Genomic DNA, 16,794 nt, shown 5'->3' on the forward strand with positions numbered 1-16,794 from the left:
AGAATATATTACCTAGATCAAATGGTACTCGCTGTTTGTACGTTTGGTATTGATTTAAGAACAGTCTTTAAAATTTTCAAAACTAAGTGACACATATCTAATTTTAATGTGGCGTGGATGCTGAATATATAAACATGAAAAAGCATAATAAAGACATGAAGAATGGTGACATTCAACTTATTTTCAGATAATTACCAGGAAGTCCTGCATTCACTGAAATGCATAAAGTGTGATCGAGAATTCAGTTCACAGAGACTCAACTAGGAAATGGCCAGCCATCTCTGCAAATCAGTGATTGGTCTTACATTCACGCTGCACATAGTAGTCAACTGTCAGCGGCTACTCATGGAGAGGCGTATTCAGCTCACAGTTTCGCAAAGTCCAAGTAGTGCAACACAAACTCTCATGTTACAGGTGCAATGGAGGAAGCAGGCAAGTGATAACTTCTTAAATCAGGAGCAGAGACGGCCACTCCAGCTGACCCAAAGTCCTTTCGCTACTGCCACTTGTATCAGTCCACAGCATCTTGCAGTAGCATCACCTGGGTGCCAGGTTTCCAACCCACGACCCTTTGAGAGAACAAAGTCTGTAGCAAACCATACAAAATCTCATAGCGCAACCCTCCACTGTTAGCAGGCATTTGAAAATCAACTCTTTATTTAGTGGGGGCTTAAGCTTGTGGTTATAAAGCAAGTTGAAAGTGTATCGTAAAAATTCAAAAGAGAAAGGGAGGAAGAGAGAGGGTGCAAAAGAGGGTGGGAAGGAGAAAAGAATGAAAAGTAGTTATGCTCTAGAAACTGTATAGGTAAAATACATGAGATGTGTTCCCTTTTGTTCGGTATTTTTGACATGGCTGTTTTTGATATTAGCCCTTTCCGGTTTGTGACCACAAGCCGATACACCTGACCCAGCGAGCTACACAGGAGGTTTTATTCCAGCAAGGATGCTGGCCACAGGGGTGGGAGCGGAGGCAGCAACAGGGAGATGTCGCCTGCTGTAGCAACAGCAGAGGGCGCCAAGGGACGAGTGAGAGAGGGGAGAGTGAGTAGGGTCCACACATGCACGCATAAGTGTGCCTTTATGGCTAGGGGCGCGAATCCCCAAGGCCAGGAGGCACTGGGGATAGGACTGTCGGGGCTGCACGGGACTGGTAGGTGGCAGTGGGTGAAGACTAAGGGGAGAGGCCACGAGGAATTGGTAGACAGAGCCCTCCGGCACAGCAGCATCTCGAGCTGACAGCGGATTGGTGGGAACGGGGCGGTTACAGCGGATTGGCAGACAATAAGATTTGAACCTAAAGGGCACACGAATCTTAAGGAAGCCCAGACGTAGGGGCAGCAGATATTGAAAATGGTCTGAAACATCAGGGGTCTTCAAGGCCAGTGTTTGAGTCACACCTTACACCTTTATATAAACTTCTGTTAAAAAGCTCACTTTGGCAACATATGCGCTAAAATTGTAACAACTCAAAGATTAGCATGGCCCCTGCGCAAGGATCACACACACACACAAAAAAAATCAAAAATGCAATCCGCCTACCTGAGCTGACACACAAACAGAAAATGCAAACAGTTCCTTTCATTCGAGCAGTGTTGCTGTCCTCTGTGATAGAGTTAAGGTTTGGACTGAGTTAAAAGTGAGCTGGGAAACCCCTCTTCCTCTCTGCCTGTCAAATAAAAATGAGAATATGTAGATAATTATACAATAGGTAACACTCAAGCTGATGGCCATGAACATTCAAGTATCCCTGAGCAAGGGGGTCAGGTGCACCTCATGCCTGACAGCCTTCGAGAGAATTCTCAGTCATCTCTGATGGAGGCCTGCAAAAACCACAAAGTGCTCATTCGCAGGTCAGGAAACACCAACCACAACCATGCGCCTTTTGGTCCCATTGTGCCTTTGCTGGCTTTCCCTTCCCGGCTCCACCGCCCCCTGCCTGGCAGGATGAGCCAGCTCCACCGTGTCCTGGAGATGCAGCCGCTGACATGCCCATCCTCCTCCCTGATTGTCAGCACCTGTGGAGTGGAGAGGGACAGAGGCAGCTGGTGCCTGGCAACCACCAAGCAAACATGCCCACATGTCAGTTAAGACTAAAGGCAAAGGCAGTTAATTTTTGGAGAATTAACCTGAGCTGTACACTTGTATTAAGGTGCGTTCTAATGCAGGGATTATGCTATGTTCTCCGAGACCATCATAAACAGTGATTGAAAACTGCAAGTACAAATGACAGTCTTGAATATTTTATGCAAATGCTTGAATTTTACACATGTTTTAGTTACTATTAATAGAAACCAATTATCATTTTAAGCAGTCCATAAATATTCAGTGATCAATCATTTTGTGAGGTGTTCATTTCTGAAGACCTTTTTCTTTCCAATTGTCTTGACCATCCTGGTTATTCAGGCAAATGCTTATTTCCACCAAGGCACAAGAAAGAACAGGTCAAAAAATCTAATCAGTAGCTTGTATTTTTCTCTAGAGAAATAATAAAACATAAAAATCAGAAGGCAATGAAATCTGTTATTTTGAATATTCGTGTTATGCACGTATAAAACAATGTATCCTGGGCCCAGTGCGGTAGTCTAGTGACTAAAGTCCTCACCTTGCATGCACCGGGATCCCATATGGATATTGGTTCATGTCCCAGCGGCCCCGCTTCCCATCCAGCTCCCTGCTTGTGGCCTGGGAGGACAATTAAGGACGGCCCCAAGCCTTGGGACCCTGGACCCGCGTGGATGACCCAGAAGAAGCTCCTGGCTCTTGGCTTCAGATGGTGCAGCTCAAGCCGTTGTGGCCACTTAGAGAGTGAACCATCAGATAGAAGATCTTCCTCTCTGTCTCTCTTCCTTTCTGTAAATCTGACTTTGCAATAAAAAAAATGAAATAAATCTTAAAAAAAAAAAAAAAAAAACGATGTGTCCTACTCTCTACCTCACATGATGAAAGAAAAATCGGTGCCGGTAATCTGAGCTTTGCCCGTCTGGTTAGCAGGTAGTCTAACTCGCAGTTACGAAGCCTGATGGCTTCATGTACTCTTAGAATGCTTCCCATATCCCTACATAGAAGGTGTAGAGAAGCAGGGCCCAACATGCCTAGTACCTTTGGCAAGAAGCACTCTCCCTTTCTGATGCACAGCCGGCCCCCCTGGGGAGGTGGCAGGTGCAGCACTAAATGCCCCGGACTCCACCAAAGTCACAGGTCAACCCGCATGGCTTGCCTACCACCTCCACTTCAAGACTAGTTCCCAACATGGCTCAACCTCTTGCCATGTTAACTTGGCATCACCCCAAAATGCCTCACAGAAGTGCAGTAAGGGTGGAGTTAGATACCATCTCCAGTTGACCCGTGAGGGAAACTGAGGCACAGAGGGAGCATCCAGTGTGTGTGAGGTTACTGATAAACAACAGATGTTATCTGAAATTCAAGTGATGTGTATTAGAAACTTAATTTTTTCAGGTAAATGTTGAAATAAGCTATAGTTTTCCATCGGCCCAATTGCAAGAACAAATCAAGTCTCCCTTTTAGAAAGTTTTTTTTTTCATCAACAGTAAATATTTTTTTAAAGATTTATTTTTATCACAAAGTCAGATATACAGAGAGAGGAGGGGAGACAGAGAGGAAGATCTTCCGTCCAATGATTCACTCCCCAAGTGAGCCACAACGAGACGGTGCACATCGATCTGATGCCAGGAACCAGGAACCTCTTCCGGGTCTCCCACGCAAGTGCAGGGTCCCAATGCATTGGGCCATCCTCGACTGCTTTCCCAGGCCACAAGCAGGGAGCTGGATGGGAAGTGGAGCTGCCGGGATTAGAACCAGCGCCTATATGGGATCCTGGCACGTTCAAGGCGAGGACTTTAGCCACTAGGCCACGCCGCCGGGCCCCAACAGTAAATATTTTTTAAAAGACTTATTTATCGAGGTCATTTACCTGCTGGTTTACTTTTCCCAAATGATCGCAACAGCCATGAGTGAACCAGGCCTAAGCCAGGGGTCAGAACCCCTGGTTAGCCACGTGGGTGTAGGGTCCCACTTAGGCTATCGTATGTTACTTTCCCAGGCACATCAGCAGGGATTGGTGGGTCAGCCAAGACACAAACCAACACCCATAAGGGGTTATAGCGCTGCAGGTGGTGGCTTAACCCAATATGCCACAGCTGGCCCCAACATCATATTTTATTGTTCCTTTGTCCTTTTTCAGAAATATATATGTATATCAACATCTGTATTGTATCCAACACAAAAATAAAAATGCTTAGTACTTATAAGATACACTCTGAACTTAGCTTTTCTATCTACTAAGCAGTTAACACACTAAACTGTTTTAAAGTCTCTTTCCTGTTTGATTTCTGTAAGCAGGTGTTTTAATTCACTAAAGCAAGTTGCATTCCTGTTAGCACACCGGTGTTTCTTTCCTCCCCTTGTGTAGAAAACCTTCCTGCTGAGTACATCCGTTGATTGTGTGTTTGTGTTATTCTGTCTGGGTTATTGAATTTAAACATAGTTTTTATAGATTTACTTAGTTACATGTTCAATGTCCTTTTTTGAGAACACTAGCATTTTTTTTTTATTCCCCAAAGATAGGACCTTGATTGCCACCTTGTGGTTAGAGAGAGAATTTGGCATTAGAATGGACATTGCTTACGTTTGAAAATGCAGACATGGGGAAAAAAATACAACTGAAGGGGGGAAAATCCCTTCTTAAACAATAACCTTTTTTTTGAAAAGTGTTTAGTCTCTCCTTGGATGCTTTTAGAGGCAGTACATTGGGGATTTTATTAAGAATGTGTATGTTTTATTAAGAATGTGTATAGAGGGACCAGTGCTGTAGCCTAGCGGCTAAAGTCCTCACCTTGCACAATCAGGATCCCATATGGGCACTGGTTCTAATCATGACGACCCCACTTCCCACCCAGTTCCCTGCTTGTGACCTGGGAAAGCGGTCGAGGATGGCCCAAAGCCTTGGGACCCTGCACTCACTGGGAGACCCGGAAGAAGCTCCAGGCTTCTGGCTTCAGATTGGCTCAGCTCTGATTGTTACGGGCACTTAGGGAATGAATCATCGGATGGAAGATCTTCCTCACTGCCTCTCCTCCTCTCTGAAGAAGAACGAGGAGGAGGGGAAGGAGAAGAAGAAGAATGTGTGAAGAAACAGCTTTTTAAAATAGAGTGTCCTAAGTTCACGTACTTTGCATCATAGCTGAAATACAAGCCCTAGTTAGCCAGGAACGGAGACCCAGGCCTTCTCCATCAGATGAAACATACCTAACTCTTCCAACTCTTAGGAATTTTACACCTTTTATGGGGCTCCTCTTTTGGATATACTTGGTCTCTCGGAATTTAGCCCTAGAAGTAGGCATGATGTTCAGCTGTTAGGACACTGCCTGGGATGCCCGCCTCTGGGATCAGAGTGTAAGTCTAAGTCCTGTCTCTGCTTCAGATGCCAGCTTGTGAGCAATGCCTACCCGGTGAAGCAGCAGGTGAGGGCGCAAGCAGTCACATTCCTGTCACTCATACAAGAGAAAGTCCCAGACTTCTGGCTTCAGCCGCGTCCAGCCCTCGCTGTTATGGCCATTTGAACCAGTGGATGGGAGATCTCTGTCCACCTCATTCCGTCTCTCTGCACTTCAGATAACTTAATTCATTATTTTAAAAGGATGTAGCCCTAAAGATTTACTATTGAATTCTGGCTATAGTACAGAATCTAGCAGAAGCTCCTACATTTTAAGATCACTCCCCACCTTCCTCTCTCCTGAAAAACAGTTCTACTGTGAGCCAAAAGCACATATGGAATATTTGTTTTCCCTATGAAAATTGCATCTTTGGTTAGACTCCTCCATTTTAAGGGCATCCCTCCCTCCATCACTGTCAATCTCTCTTCCCCTTCTCCTTAAGCCTTCCTGCCCTGAACTTAAGTGGGAAACTCAGACTGGCTTTGGTCCTGCTCATACTCTGCCCTGAGCGGGAGTGAGGGGAGGCATACATGATTGTGCTTAATCAAGAGGAGAAGAAAAGGGGCCAAGACATTTGCTTACAACATGTCACCAGGGGCCAGCATGTGGGACTGTATATTGAACTGCTACCTCCATGTCCAATCGAGCTCCCTTCTAACAGACCTTGGAAGCAGCTGAAGATGGTCCAGGTACTTGGGGCTGTACTACCAATGGGGAAACCCTGGATGGAGTTCCCAGCTCCTGGGTTCAGCCTGGCCAGCTAACCACTGGGGCAGTAAACCACAGGATGAATGGTTCTCTTTCTCTCTTTCTCTCTTTCTCTGTCTCTCTCTTCCTGTCACATAAATTTAAAAGAGAGAGAGAGCAAGCGAGCAGGTGCCAAGGAAAAGATACATTTGCATGTAAAGCAGTTTTTGAGAGCATTTGGAAATTTACAGCAACAACAAAATTATGTAGGAATTTAAAATAACAGGTAATAGGGGTTTTATCTTGTATTTAAATTGAATAATTATGGTCTTTTGCTCCATGGTAACTTAATTCACTTTTTTTAGTGATTCAAAACATTTTTATTTTTATAACTTTTTTCAATTATAGTAAAGAATTCTTTAAAAGGCTCATTGAACAATGGAATTTAAGTACATGTGTAGGTTAGATGTTGTGGCACAGGAGGTTGGCCAGCACTCGGGACTCCCACATCCTGTATCCAAATGGCTGACTTTGAATTTCACCTGCACATCTATCCCAGCTTCTTGCTGATGCACACACCCTGGGGTCAGCAGGTGACGGCTCAAGTGCTTGGTTCCCACTACCTGCACAAGAGATACTGTGGGCTGCTGCATCGCAGGATATTGTGGATATCTATGGAATGAACCAATGGATAGAAGATCTCTCTTTGTATTCACTTTGCTGAAAGAGAAAGAAAGAAAGAAAGAAAGAAAGAAAGAAAGAAAGAAAGAAAGAAAGAAAGAAAGAAAGAAAGAAAGAAAGAAAAGAAAAAAAGAAAAGAAAAGAAAAAGGAACAAAGAAAGAAAAAGACAGAAAGAAAGTTCTTCCTGACATACATTTTCTTTGGGTTGTTTTAAGTTTGGTTTTTTGTTTTGTTTTGTTTTTTAATTGGGAAGTCAGATATACAGAGAGGAAGATCTTCCATCCTCTGATTCACTCCCCAAATGGCCACAATGGCCAGAGCTGAGCTGATCTGAAACCAGGAGTTTCTTCCGGGTCTCCCATTTGGGTGCAGGGTCCCAATGCTTTGGGTGGTCCTCAACTGCTTTCCCAGGCCACAAGCTGCATGGGAAGCAGGGTAGCTGGGACTTGAACCAGCGCTCATATGGGTTCACAGCACATGCAAGGTGAGGACTTTAGTCCTACCACACCAGGCTCTTTAAACTTTGTAAGGTACCTTCATAAATGCAAATAAAGGGTTGAATAAATAAGGGAATGCAAAATTTTAGCAAGTTAAATTTGGCTGTACACAGGATACTTCAAAAAGTTTGTGAAAAATGCAATTAAAAGATGGGTTTGTTTTGGTGTACAAAATTTGAAGTCCATGCATATGTAGTAACTTCAAAGAGATCATTGTAAAATGACCTTTTGTGATCTAATATAGGTGTGTGTGCTTTGAAAATTTTGCAATTTAAAAAAAATTTTAAACCGATATTTAAAAAATTCCAAATAAAGGTTATATTCATTGTAAGTATCCCATTTGGTCATGATTTATTATGATAATTATAAATAAATACAGGGAGAGCCAAAATGGCTGAATAGGTGAAAGCCTGCCCTGGAGTATGAAAAGAATGAAGGAAGGACTGTGTTTGAGTGGCAGCAATTTTCAGTGAAGATGCGAAAGAAGTCAGTGGAAGCCCTGCAGGACAGGAAGACAGAGCTCGGAAAGGTCACTTCTGGTCAGCCATGATGGGCAGCCAGCACAGCTCAACCACCACCTTGAGTAAGACACTGGACCAGGGATTGAGGAAGACAGCAGATCCATCGGCTACCTACAAGAAGCACATCTCACCAACAAAGTGAAAGGTTGGAAACTATCTCATGCTGATGGAAAGGGAAAACAGCAAAATAAACTTTTTTAAAAAAATATTACAAGATAAAGAAGGACATTGCATATTGATTAGGGATCAATTCAGTAAGAAGCGACTATAATGTAAATTCGCCCAATCCAGTGGCACTTCTGTAAAACAACTGTTAATGGATCTAAAGAGAGACATAGATTCCAATATAATAATAATGTGGGTTACTCTAGCACCCCACTTTCATCAAAAGACAGATGGACCGGACAAAAAAAAATCAATAAGCAACAGAGATAATCTATACTATGAACCAAATGAAACTAATTGATAGCTACAGAACACTTCATACCATAGTTGCAGAACACATTCTTTTCATTAGTTCTTGGAACCTACTCTAGAATAGATCATATGCTAAGCCATAAAGCATGCCTCATCAAATTAAAAGGAAAAAAGGAAAAGAAAAGAAATCATACTGTGTCTCTTTTCTGACCACCCAGGAGTGAAGCTGGAAAGCAAAAACTCAAGAAATTCTAGAAAATGTATATACACATGGGAACTGATTGAACAGTGGTTCATAGAAGTCAAAATAAAAATTTTTAAAAATCCTGGAACAAATGAAGATGATTGCACACCATATCAAAACTTGTGAGACACAGAAAAAGCAGTGTTAAGAGGGAAGTTTGTAGTAAATGGTGCCTGTATCAAGGAATCAGAAAGGCATCTCAACGCATCTCAAGGACCTAGAAGAACAGCAAACTGAGCCCGAAATTAGTAGGAAGAAAGGGAGAGAGAACAAATAAAGCAATAAAGATATAAAAGACCAGTGAATTAGAGATAGTTTTTTGGAAAAATAAACAAAACCAATACATTTTGATGCAAAGTAATAAAAAAAAAAGAGGGAGAAGACTCAAATCAACAAAACCAGAGATGAAAGGAAAATAAAACAGTGGACACCACAGATATGCAAAGAATCAATCAGAAATTGCCAGAAGCAACCAAAAACTAATGGAAAATTTGGACAGAGGCAGTCTGCCTAAATTGAATCATAACATAGAAAACCTAAATAGAACAATAATGAAGAAAGAGATTAAATCAGTGATAGAAATCCAACTAAGAAAAGCCCAAAACCAAATGGCTTCACTGCTAAATTTTCAAGTACTGATTCTAATTTTTCTAAAGCTATGCAAAACAATTGAGAGGGAGTGAATTCTCCCAACTCTATGAGGCCAGCATCACCATAGTTCCAAAACTAGAAGATACAACAAAGACAGCTATAGAAAAAATACTTGAAGAACCTAGATGCAAAAATCTTGAACAAAAAGCTAGCTGATCAAATTCAACAACACATCATAAAAGCCATTCACCTAGAGCAAGTGGTATTTATCCTTGGTATTCAGGGATTGTTTAACATATGTAAGTCATTGAATGTGATAATTACATTAATAAGCTGAAGAATAAAAACTATATAATTTCTCAATAGAGAAAGTACTTGATAAATTATAACACCCTTTAATGACAAAAAAAAAAAAAAACCACCTTAGGTAAGTTGAGTATAGAAGGAACATTTCTCAACACAATAAAGGCACTATAAAAAAAAAAAACAAGCATGGATGCAAAAGGGAAATGAGGAACTTACTCCATCCTTGATTGCAGATGACATGATTCTCTCTGTATGTAGGGAAGTGAAAGACGCTTCTAACAGGCTATTGCAGGGTCCAGTGTGATGGCTCAGTGGCTAAGTCCTTGCTCATAAGGGTGTTGGCTTGTGTCTGGCTACTCCACTTTCCAATCAGCTCCCTGCTTGTGGCCTGGGAAAGCAGTAGAGGATGACCCAAAGCACTGGGACCCAACACCCTATGGGAGACCCAGAAGAAGCTCCTGGCTTCTCTGTTTCTCCTTCTCTCCAGGAATCTATCCTGCCAATAAAAATAAACCAACCTTTAAAAAAGAGAAACTACTAGAACTCTTAAGAGTTTGATAAAGTCGCAGAATATAAAAATCAACATAAAAAAATCAATACCTTTTGCATACAAAACAATTTCTTACCTGAGAAAGAACATGTGTGATCAGTCCCATTCATTATAGTTGCAAAAAAATGTAAATGCCTTGAAATAAACTTAACCAAAGATATGAGGGGTCTCTATGATGAAAATTACAAACATTAAAGAAAGAAATAGAAGACACCAAAACATGGAAAAGATTGCCACGTTCACGAAGCTGTAAGCCTAGGATTGCGGGGTGGCTCTTGCTGGCTGCAAGAGCCAGGAAGAAGTGGGGGAGGACTCTTGCCTGGAGTGTTCACAAGGAGACTGGCCCTGCCGCACCTGAATCCAAGACTTCAAGCATCCAGAATGTGAAAGAATAAATTTCGGTTGCAGTAGTCCCATTATCTGTGGTTTTATCTTCTGAGGTTTCAGGTAACTGTTTCAACTATGACCTGAAAATATGAACTTTTCAATTGCATACCATTTTGAATCACTTGATGAAATCCCACATGGAACCACTCTGCCCAACCCAACCATGTGACTCATTGCTTAACGCAGCATGTCCCCGTTGGATATTAATTACCTAGCAGCCATCTCTGTTGTCAGATGGGCTACTACAGAATCAGTGTTTGTGTTTCACTGATAGTGATTGTATTTAGCCATAATCCCAAAGCACAAGTGTAGTAATGCCACATTTGGGTATACCAACGGAAGAACTACAAAGTGCATCCCTGATGTGAAAACACAGACTTCTCAATAAGGACAGAGGAAAATCGTATGCTGAGGTGGCTAAGGTCAATGGTAAGGACAAATCCCTGCTAGTGAAGAAGAAAAAAGAAATTTGGATGTTTTTATCACCCTTGAAACTGCAAAACTTTTAAAATTAAGATTTATTTATTTTTATTGGAAAGGCAGAGTTTACAGAGAGAAAGAGAGCCAGAGAGGAAGTTCTGATGCTGGTTCACTCCCCAACTAGCTGCATCACCCAGAGCTGAGCTGCTCTGAAGCCAGGAGCTTCTTCGGGGTCTTCAGAGTCTTCCACGAGGGTACAGGGTCGCAAGGTTTTGGGCTGTTCCCAGGCCACAAGCAGGGAGCTGTATGGGAAGTGGTGTAACCTGAACATGAACCATGATCCTTATAGGATCCTGGTACACGCAAGGCGAGGACTTTAGCCACTAGACTACCACACTGGGCTCGAAAGTGCAAAACTTAAAGCCAACATGCATGATAAATGCTTTGTTAAGATGGAAAAAAAATCACATCTGTGTGTTTCTGCTTAAGAAACATCACAGTTTTGATGCTCTGCTGGCTCTGTCTTCAGACCAGAGAGGGTATACCTAAGAAGCCGTTGGACTTGACTGGACAATAAGATGCTGGACTCTATGTTTGGTATACGCTTGCAGTGGGGGAATCTCAACTGAACTTGAGCTGTGGTTATGCAACAAGGTGGAGGAATCCACGATGGTGGGAGGGTTTGGGGAGGGGTGGGGAGAACCCAAGTATCTATGTAATTGTGTCACATAATACAATGTAATTACTGAAGTTAAATAATAAATATATAAAAAAAAAAAAAAAAAAAAAAAAGAAAAGCTTTAGGGCAGGGGAAGGGGAAGTGGCAATATTGTGGCATGAATGGTAAATTTCTTGCCATTTCTCTTTCTAAATTCTCTGCCATTCAGACAACCAATACAACTTCATTTGAAAAGCTTCAAAGATGATTTTGTTAACAGTAGGCCTTGCTTTGGGAAGCTACTAAATGAGATTTTAATTTTTACAGTTAATATGTCTTCATTGGCAATTTTACATATACCTCTTTAAAATTTGAACACTGTATTTTGAAACAGCCTGCAGTTTATTAACTCGGATAACTTACCCAGTTTTTGTGACCCCTATATTCTTTATCTGTAAATGGAATAAGAGTAATCTGTTGCTTTAAAGTTAAATGATTAAACATGGAACTTTTATTGTAAAAAAAAAAAAAAAAAAAAAAAAAAAAAAAGAAACATCACAGTTTGCACAGGCTCTGGTGTCTGGTTTCAGATATCCACTGGGGATCTTGGAAGGGGGACAGTGCCATTTATGTTACGGAATTGGAGGTTGGTTGGTATGGTGGCCTAGGAAGCTGATATGCCATTTCGTGCTACAGGATGCTTTTACTTCTTCTACAATCTTAATCTTCTGTCCTATTAGCTTGCTTTTCTAACTACTGTCCTGTTAGAAGGCATGTGTTGAAACAATTCACTTTATTATTAAACTAGGCTGCATTCAGAATGGCCCTGTGTTTAAAGACTATTGTTCCACTTCTCTGGTTCATTTCACTTATGTGGTTAATTGTTCTTAAGAGTGATGTACACACCCCCAAATTCATTTGGGAATTGAAGTAATTGCTATTGTTCTTTCTAGGTATGCTGCTATTAAGGCCCGGCTTGCTAGGGAAAATAAAGTGACCGAACTAGTCAGTCCCTCAAAGAAAAGAATGCATCCCCCAACTCCAGGTAAACTGAATTCTGCCCATTTGGGTTTGGCTTGTAGAATTAAAATGTTACTCATAATCATAAATTAAACATTCATATTCAGCTCAGAATAAGTTTGAATACATGAGGCCTAAATCTTACATTTCTCTTTACTTCAATTTTTCTTAAAAAAAAAAAAAAAAAAAAATCAGTTCAGGGCCCAGTGTGGTATCCTAGTGGCTAAAATCCTTGTCCTGCATGCGCCAAGATCCCATGTAGGCACAAGTTCTAATCTTGGTCGCCCCGTTTCCCATCCAGCTCCCTGCTTGTATCCTGGGAGTGTAGTCAAGGAGAGCCCAAAGCCTTGGGACCCAGCACCCAGGTGGGAGAACCGGAAGAGGCTCTTGACTCCTGGCTTTGGATCAACGCAGCTCCAGCTGTTGCGACCGCTTGGGGAGGGGGTCAATGGACAGAGGATCTTCCTCTCTGTCTTTCCTCCTCTCTGTATATCTGACTTTCCAATAAAAATAAAATAAATCTTAAAAAATCAATTCAGACAACTTATGACATAGGAATTACAGCTTTAAAACTTGAATTACTCATTACACTTTGATGGTTTAATAATATAGTTTGATATTTTAAGAATAAGTTTTAAAATGTAAAAAGCAACCCAAAGAAATTACTAACAAGACCAAGCCCTGAAACTTGTAGGTTAAAATGTACATGCAATATAAATGGAAAGAAAGGAATGGTGGTAGTTGAAATTTAGTATGTGGTGTGCTTTTAAAAATGAACATTTTGTTGGAATAAATTCAGACAACTTTGAAAGTGGGGGCTGGTAATGGTGAGGGCAGTGGAAGTCAGCTAGTGCAAAGGGAACACTGGACACATGTGTTCTGGGTCAGGGAGCTTGGGTTCAGATCCAGGACCTCTGGGATTCAGGTCCTTCATCCTCAGCTAGTAATGGGGACATGGAAGATGTTAGGGTTCTTGTGACTAATGATGTGAAAATTCTTTGAGATCTGCAAAGTAATATAAACTACACAGGGCACAGGCAATGACATTCATTCAATGGGCCCTGCTCCTGCAGTCCCAACCGTCTTGTGTTCGGATCATCATTGATTTGTCTTCCTGTGTTGTGCTGGCAGATCCCTCTAAGCTGGCAGCCTAGGGCCTTCATCCAGACTTCAGTGTCCCTGCAAGATAAGCTGCCTTCCCCAGCCTTCCTCTCTGCCTCCTCCAGCTTCTCTGACTCCTCCCTGCAGTCTCTGTCTCTCAACACTCCCATCACCCTCACCCAAAGTGTGTTTGATTAAGTCAATGATACCAACGATGTCTACCCCTGTTTTACCATATATCTATACAGCTCAAACCGAAGTGTGCTTTCACCAGTTCAAGTGGTTGAGCTTTCCATTTTGGTCAGGACAAAATGCAGACTCTTTCCTATAGAGTCCTTAATGTTCTAATACCTGCTTGTCTTTCAGCAACATCTCTCCTCATTCTCCCCTCACTCTGTTGATGCCATACTGACCTTCTGACACATGATTGTGTCCTGAATTATTTCAAAACATTATGAGAGGTGCACTGAGTTTATTTTCTTGAGATTCAGTTTAGGTATTATCTTCTGGAAATTTTTTTTCTGTGGGTTATCATAGCACTTCCATTATAGCCATATTATGTTCTATTAGTTTCCTATTACTATATAACATAGAATTTGCTGATAGCAAAATGGAATCTTTTATCACATGATATATTCAAGGGAATGCCAACTCCCTTGCCACACCTTATTGATTAGAAGCAAGTCACAGCTCCCACCCACTCTTAGAAGGAAAGGAGTTTCACAGAGATGTGAACACCAGGATGCAAGGATCCCAAGAGCCCACCTATGAGTCTGACTGCCACACCTGCTGTTACCATTGTCCCCTTGTTGACTTGCTGCCAGTCTCATTGAGATGAAGTGAGTGCCCTACAGAGAGGGACTACTCACACCTATTTACCCCAGAGTAATACATGCAAGTAGTATTCCGTGCTCATGGGTAAATGAGCATGTTAGGATAGGCTGAGGTAGAGTCATCATGCTTTTAGCACTGCTGCTATTTTGAACAAAAGAGGAGTGAATTAATGATGAGTGGGAAGGAAAAGATAAGGTTGAAGGGAGAACCTTCTCGGGAATTGTCTAGAAATCAATTGGATTCCTAGTGCCAAGTCTTGTCCTCTTTGAAGACTGGGTAGTGTGTTCTTTGAGTCTGCTCAGGAGAGACTCTACCTAATAATTGTGATAAATTATCATTCATAAATATTCATTCCTATTCTACCACCATGGGTAAAATAAGCTTCCTTGCCCCATGACTTTAAATTTTGTGCTGGAGCTTGTTTTGATCAGTGGAATATTAGCAGCGGTGATAAGCCCAAGGTTTGGAAAGGATTTACATGATTTGGCTATCGCCTTTCCATTTTGCTGTCATCACAAGAGCATGCCTGAGCTTTCTCTGATCACAGAGGAAGATACGGAGGCACAGAGCCAGGCTTCCTCAGCCAAGTTTCTCAGTTGTTCTTCAGCCAAAGAAGTCAACCCCTAACTGATGGGCACCTGTGTGACCTAAACAAAAACTTATTGTTGCATGTCGCTAAGATTTTTAGACTGTTCATTGTGTAGCACTAGAGAACTTGCACAAGGTATCAGACAGAAGTGTGACTCAGTTGGAAAAGGAATGAGCTTCACGTTGCTCTTTTGCAGAGAGGGTTGGCATGTCAAGATCTGCCAAAGAGGAAAACTCTCCTGAGACTGCGGAGGCAGCATGGGGTGGGTGGGGAGAGAGAAGGGGCCATTGTACTCAGGAAGGTGTGCCTGTCAGGTGTGGCAGCTTCCCTGGCCACAGCAGTTTCACAGAGCTTTCCACAATGTCCCACTTCACAGATGTGATGGCCTCACACACAGCCCAGGAACACAGCACTTTTGTCCCACTCTGCAGGTGTGTACGCCTTACACTTGATGAGCTCCTTCCTGGTTTACAACTTGACGTTCATTCACCAGGCTCCGTGCCTCTCCAGCTCTCAGCTGCAGCCTGCCAGACCTGCTCTCCCCCAGGGCCTTCCACACCGACCTAATCTCAGATCCCTTCATCAACCTGGGTTAGCTGAGCAGTTCCATTTTTAACTGAACCCAGACTGGTACCGGAGATGAATGGAAATGAACCAACAACCAGAACCCACTCATCAGCAGTTTTAAACTGAATGAAGTTAAATTGAAGATTTAAGGAAATTATTTTAAGATTAACAAATAGATTTTAAAAGGGAACATTTCCAGGATTCATCCCAAGAAGGGTACACTAAATGTGAGGCAGCTGGAATGAGTGTTTTCGTAACTTATTTTAACACAGGGACAAAATCCATACCTGTACATTTTGCTATGGACACATCAACTAGGACTCAGTATATGCAAGTTAAATGAGTAAGCTAATGAAAGTAACAAGATTGAGTGAAAGAGAAAGGATGATTGATGGCAATGTTAATTGTAAAATACAAAATTTTTAAAGTTTAAAAAGATATTTGTGCTCAGTCTGAATTCAGCATTCTGGCCAAACTCAGGAATGTGTCTATTTCCATTGGTGTTGTTGTGTTGTGTTGTGTTGTGTTGTGTTGTGCCTGTGGTGCCCATTGCATTTGTTTTTCACATTTCTCACTATAGATGACACCTACTCCGACTCACAAACCAACAGTGATTCTGTCACGGAGACGTCCTCATTTGATAGTGACACAGAGGAGGAATGGGAAGAGGAAGTAGAAGATCTGGTTGCCTGGACCCACACTCTCAACACAGAGGCTTTAGAAGAGCAAACCTAGAACTCCGGGGCTCAGAATCTGAGCAGTGTCAACCGCAGTTCCACTGCAGGGAGTAACTTTGGCAGGCTCTGGGAAGTTGGATTCTGTTATTTTCAAGCTAGTCTGCAATTACAAATTAGAAATATGTCTGAGCCAGTGACTTCATTGCTTTGAATTTTACGGGGAGAGATAGGGGGACATGTCTTTGTTTGGAACCAGGTTAGCCAACTTCAAGCTGCTCCTTGCTGTGTCCCAGCCAATGTGTTATCCTCCCACAGTTGGTGGGTTGGATGCAAGTTTGTGCAAGCAGGAACGTTGAGTAGCTTCAGAAGCTGCCATTAACTCAGAGGGCGCTCTGCATGTAACTACATTCTCTTGGTTCCTTGCCTTATCCAAATTCAGGGTACAGGATGTCCCTGTCCATTCATGTTCTACCTTTTCCTCAGAACACTTGCTGTTTTCTCCTTCACTTTCTCCATATTATTCTAACTTTTAATTTTCTCCCTCTCTTTTTGCCATGCTGCCCCAACATGCGATGCTTGAGTCTCTCTTGTTC

The 16,794-nt window shown here is 42.1% G+C and overlaps 1 protein-coding gene and 1 non-coding gene across 3 annotated transcripts in view; both read left to right on the forward strand.

Annotated features, from left to right (window-relative positions):
• Nucleotides 1-16,387, forward strand: part of UBE2U (ubiquitin conjugating enzyme E2 U) — a 50,664-nt gene extending 34,277 nt beyond the window's left edge. For both annotated transcript variants that reach the window (XM_012928006.2, XM_012928007.2), the window contains exons 9-10: nucleotides 12,367-12,458; nucleotides 16,105-16,387. In XM_012928006.2, coding sequence (XP_012783460.2) covers nucleotides 12,367-12,458; nucleotides 16,105-16,259 — 247 coding nt within the window. In that variant the 3' untranslated portion in view covers nucleotides 16,260-16,387. The remainder of the gene's footprint in view (nucleotides 1-12,366; nucleotides 12,459-16,104) is intronic.
• On the forward strand, nucleotides 1,427-1,530 carry LOC118758717 (U6 spliceosomal RNA). Its single transcript, XR_004995804.2, has one exon. It is a non-coding gene; the product is annotated as a U6 spliceosomal RNA (small nuclear RNA).
• Nucleotides 16,388-16,794: the final 407 nt, after the last annotated feature.

Source organism: Ochotona princeps, chromosome 2, assembly GCF_030435755.1.
Source record: "Ochotona princeps isolate mOchPri1 chromosome 2, mOchPri1.hap1, whole genome shotgun sequence".
NCBI classification, from domain to species: Eukaryota; Metazoa; Chordata; class Mammalia; order Lagomorpha; family Ochotonidae; genus Ochotona; species Ochotona princeps.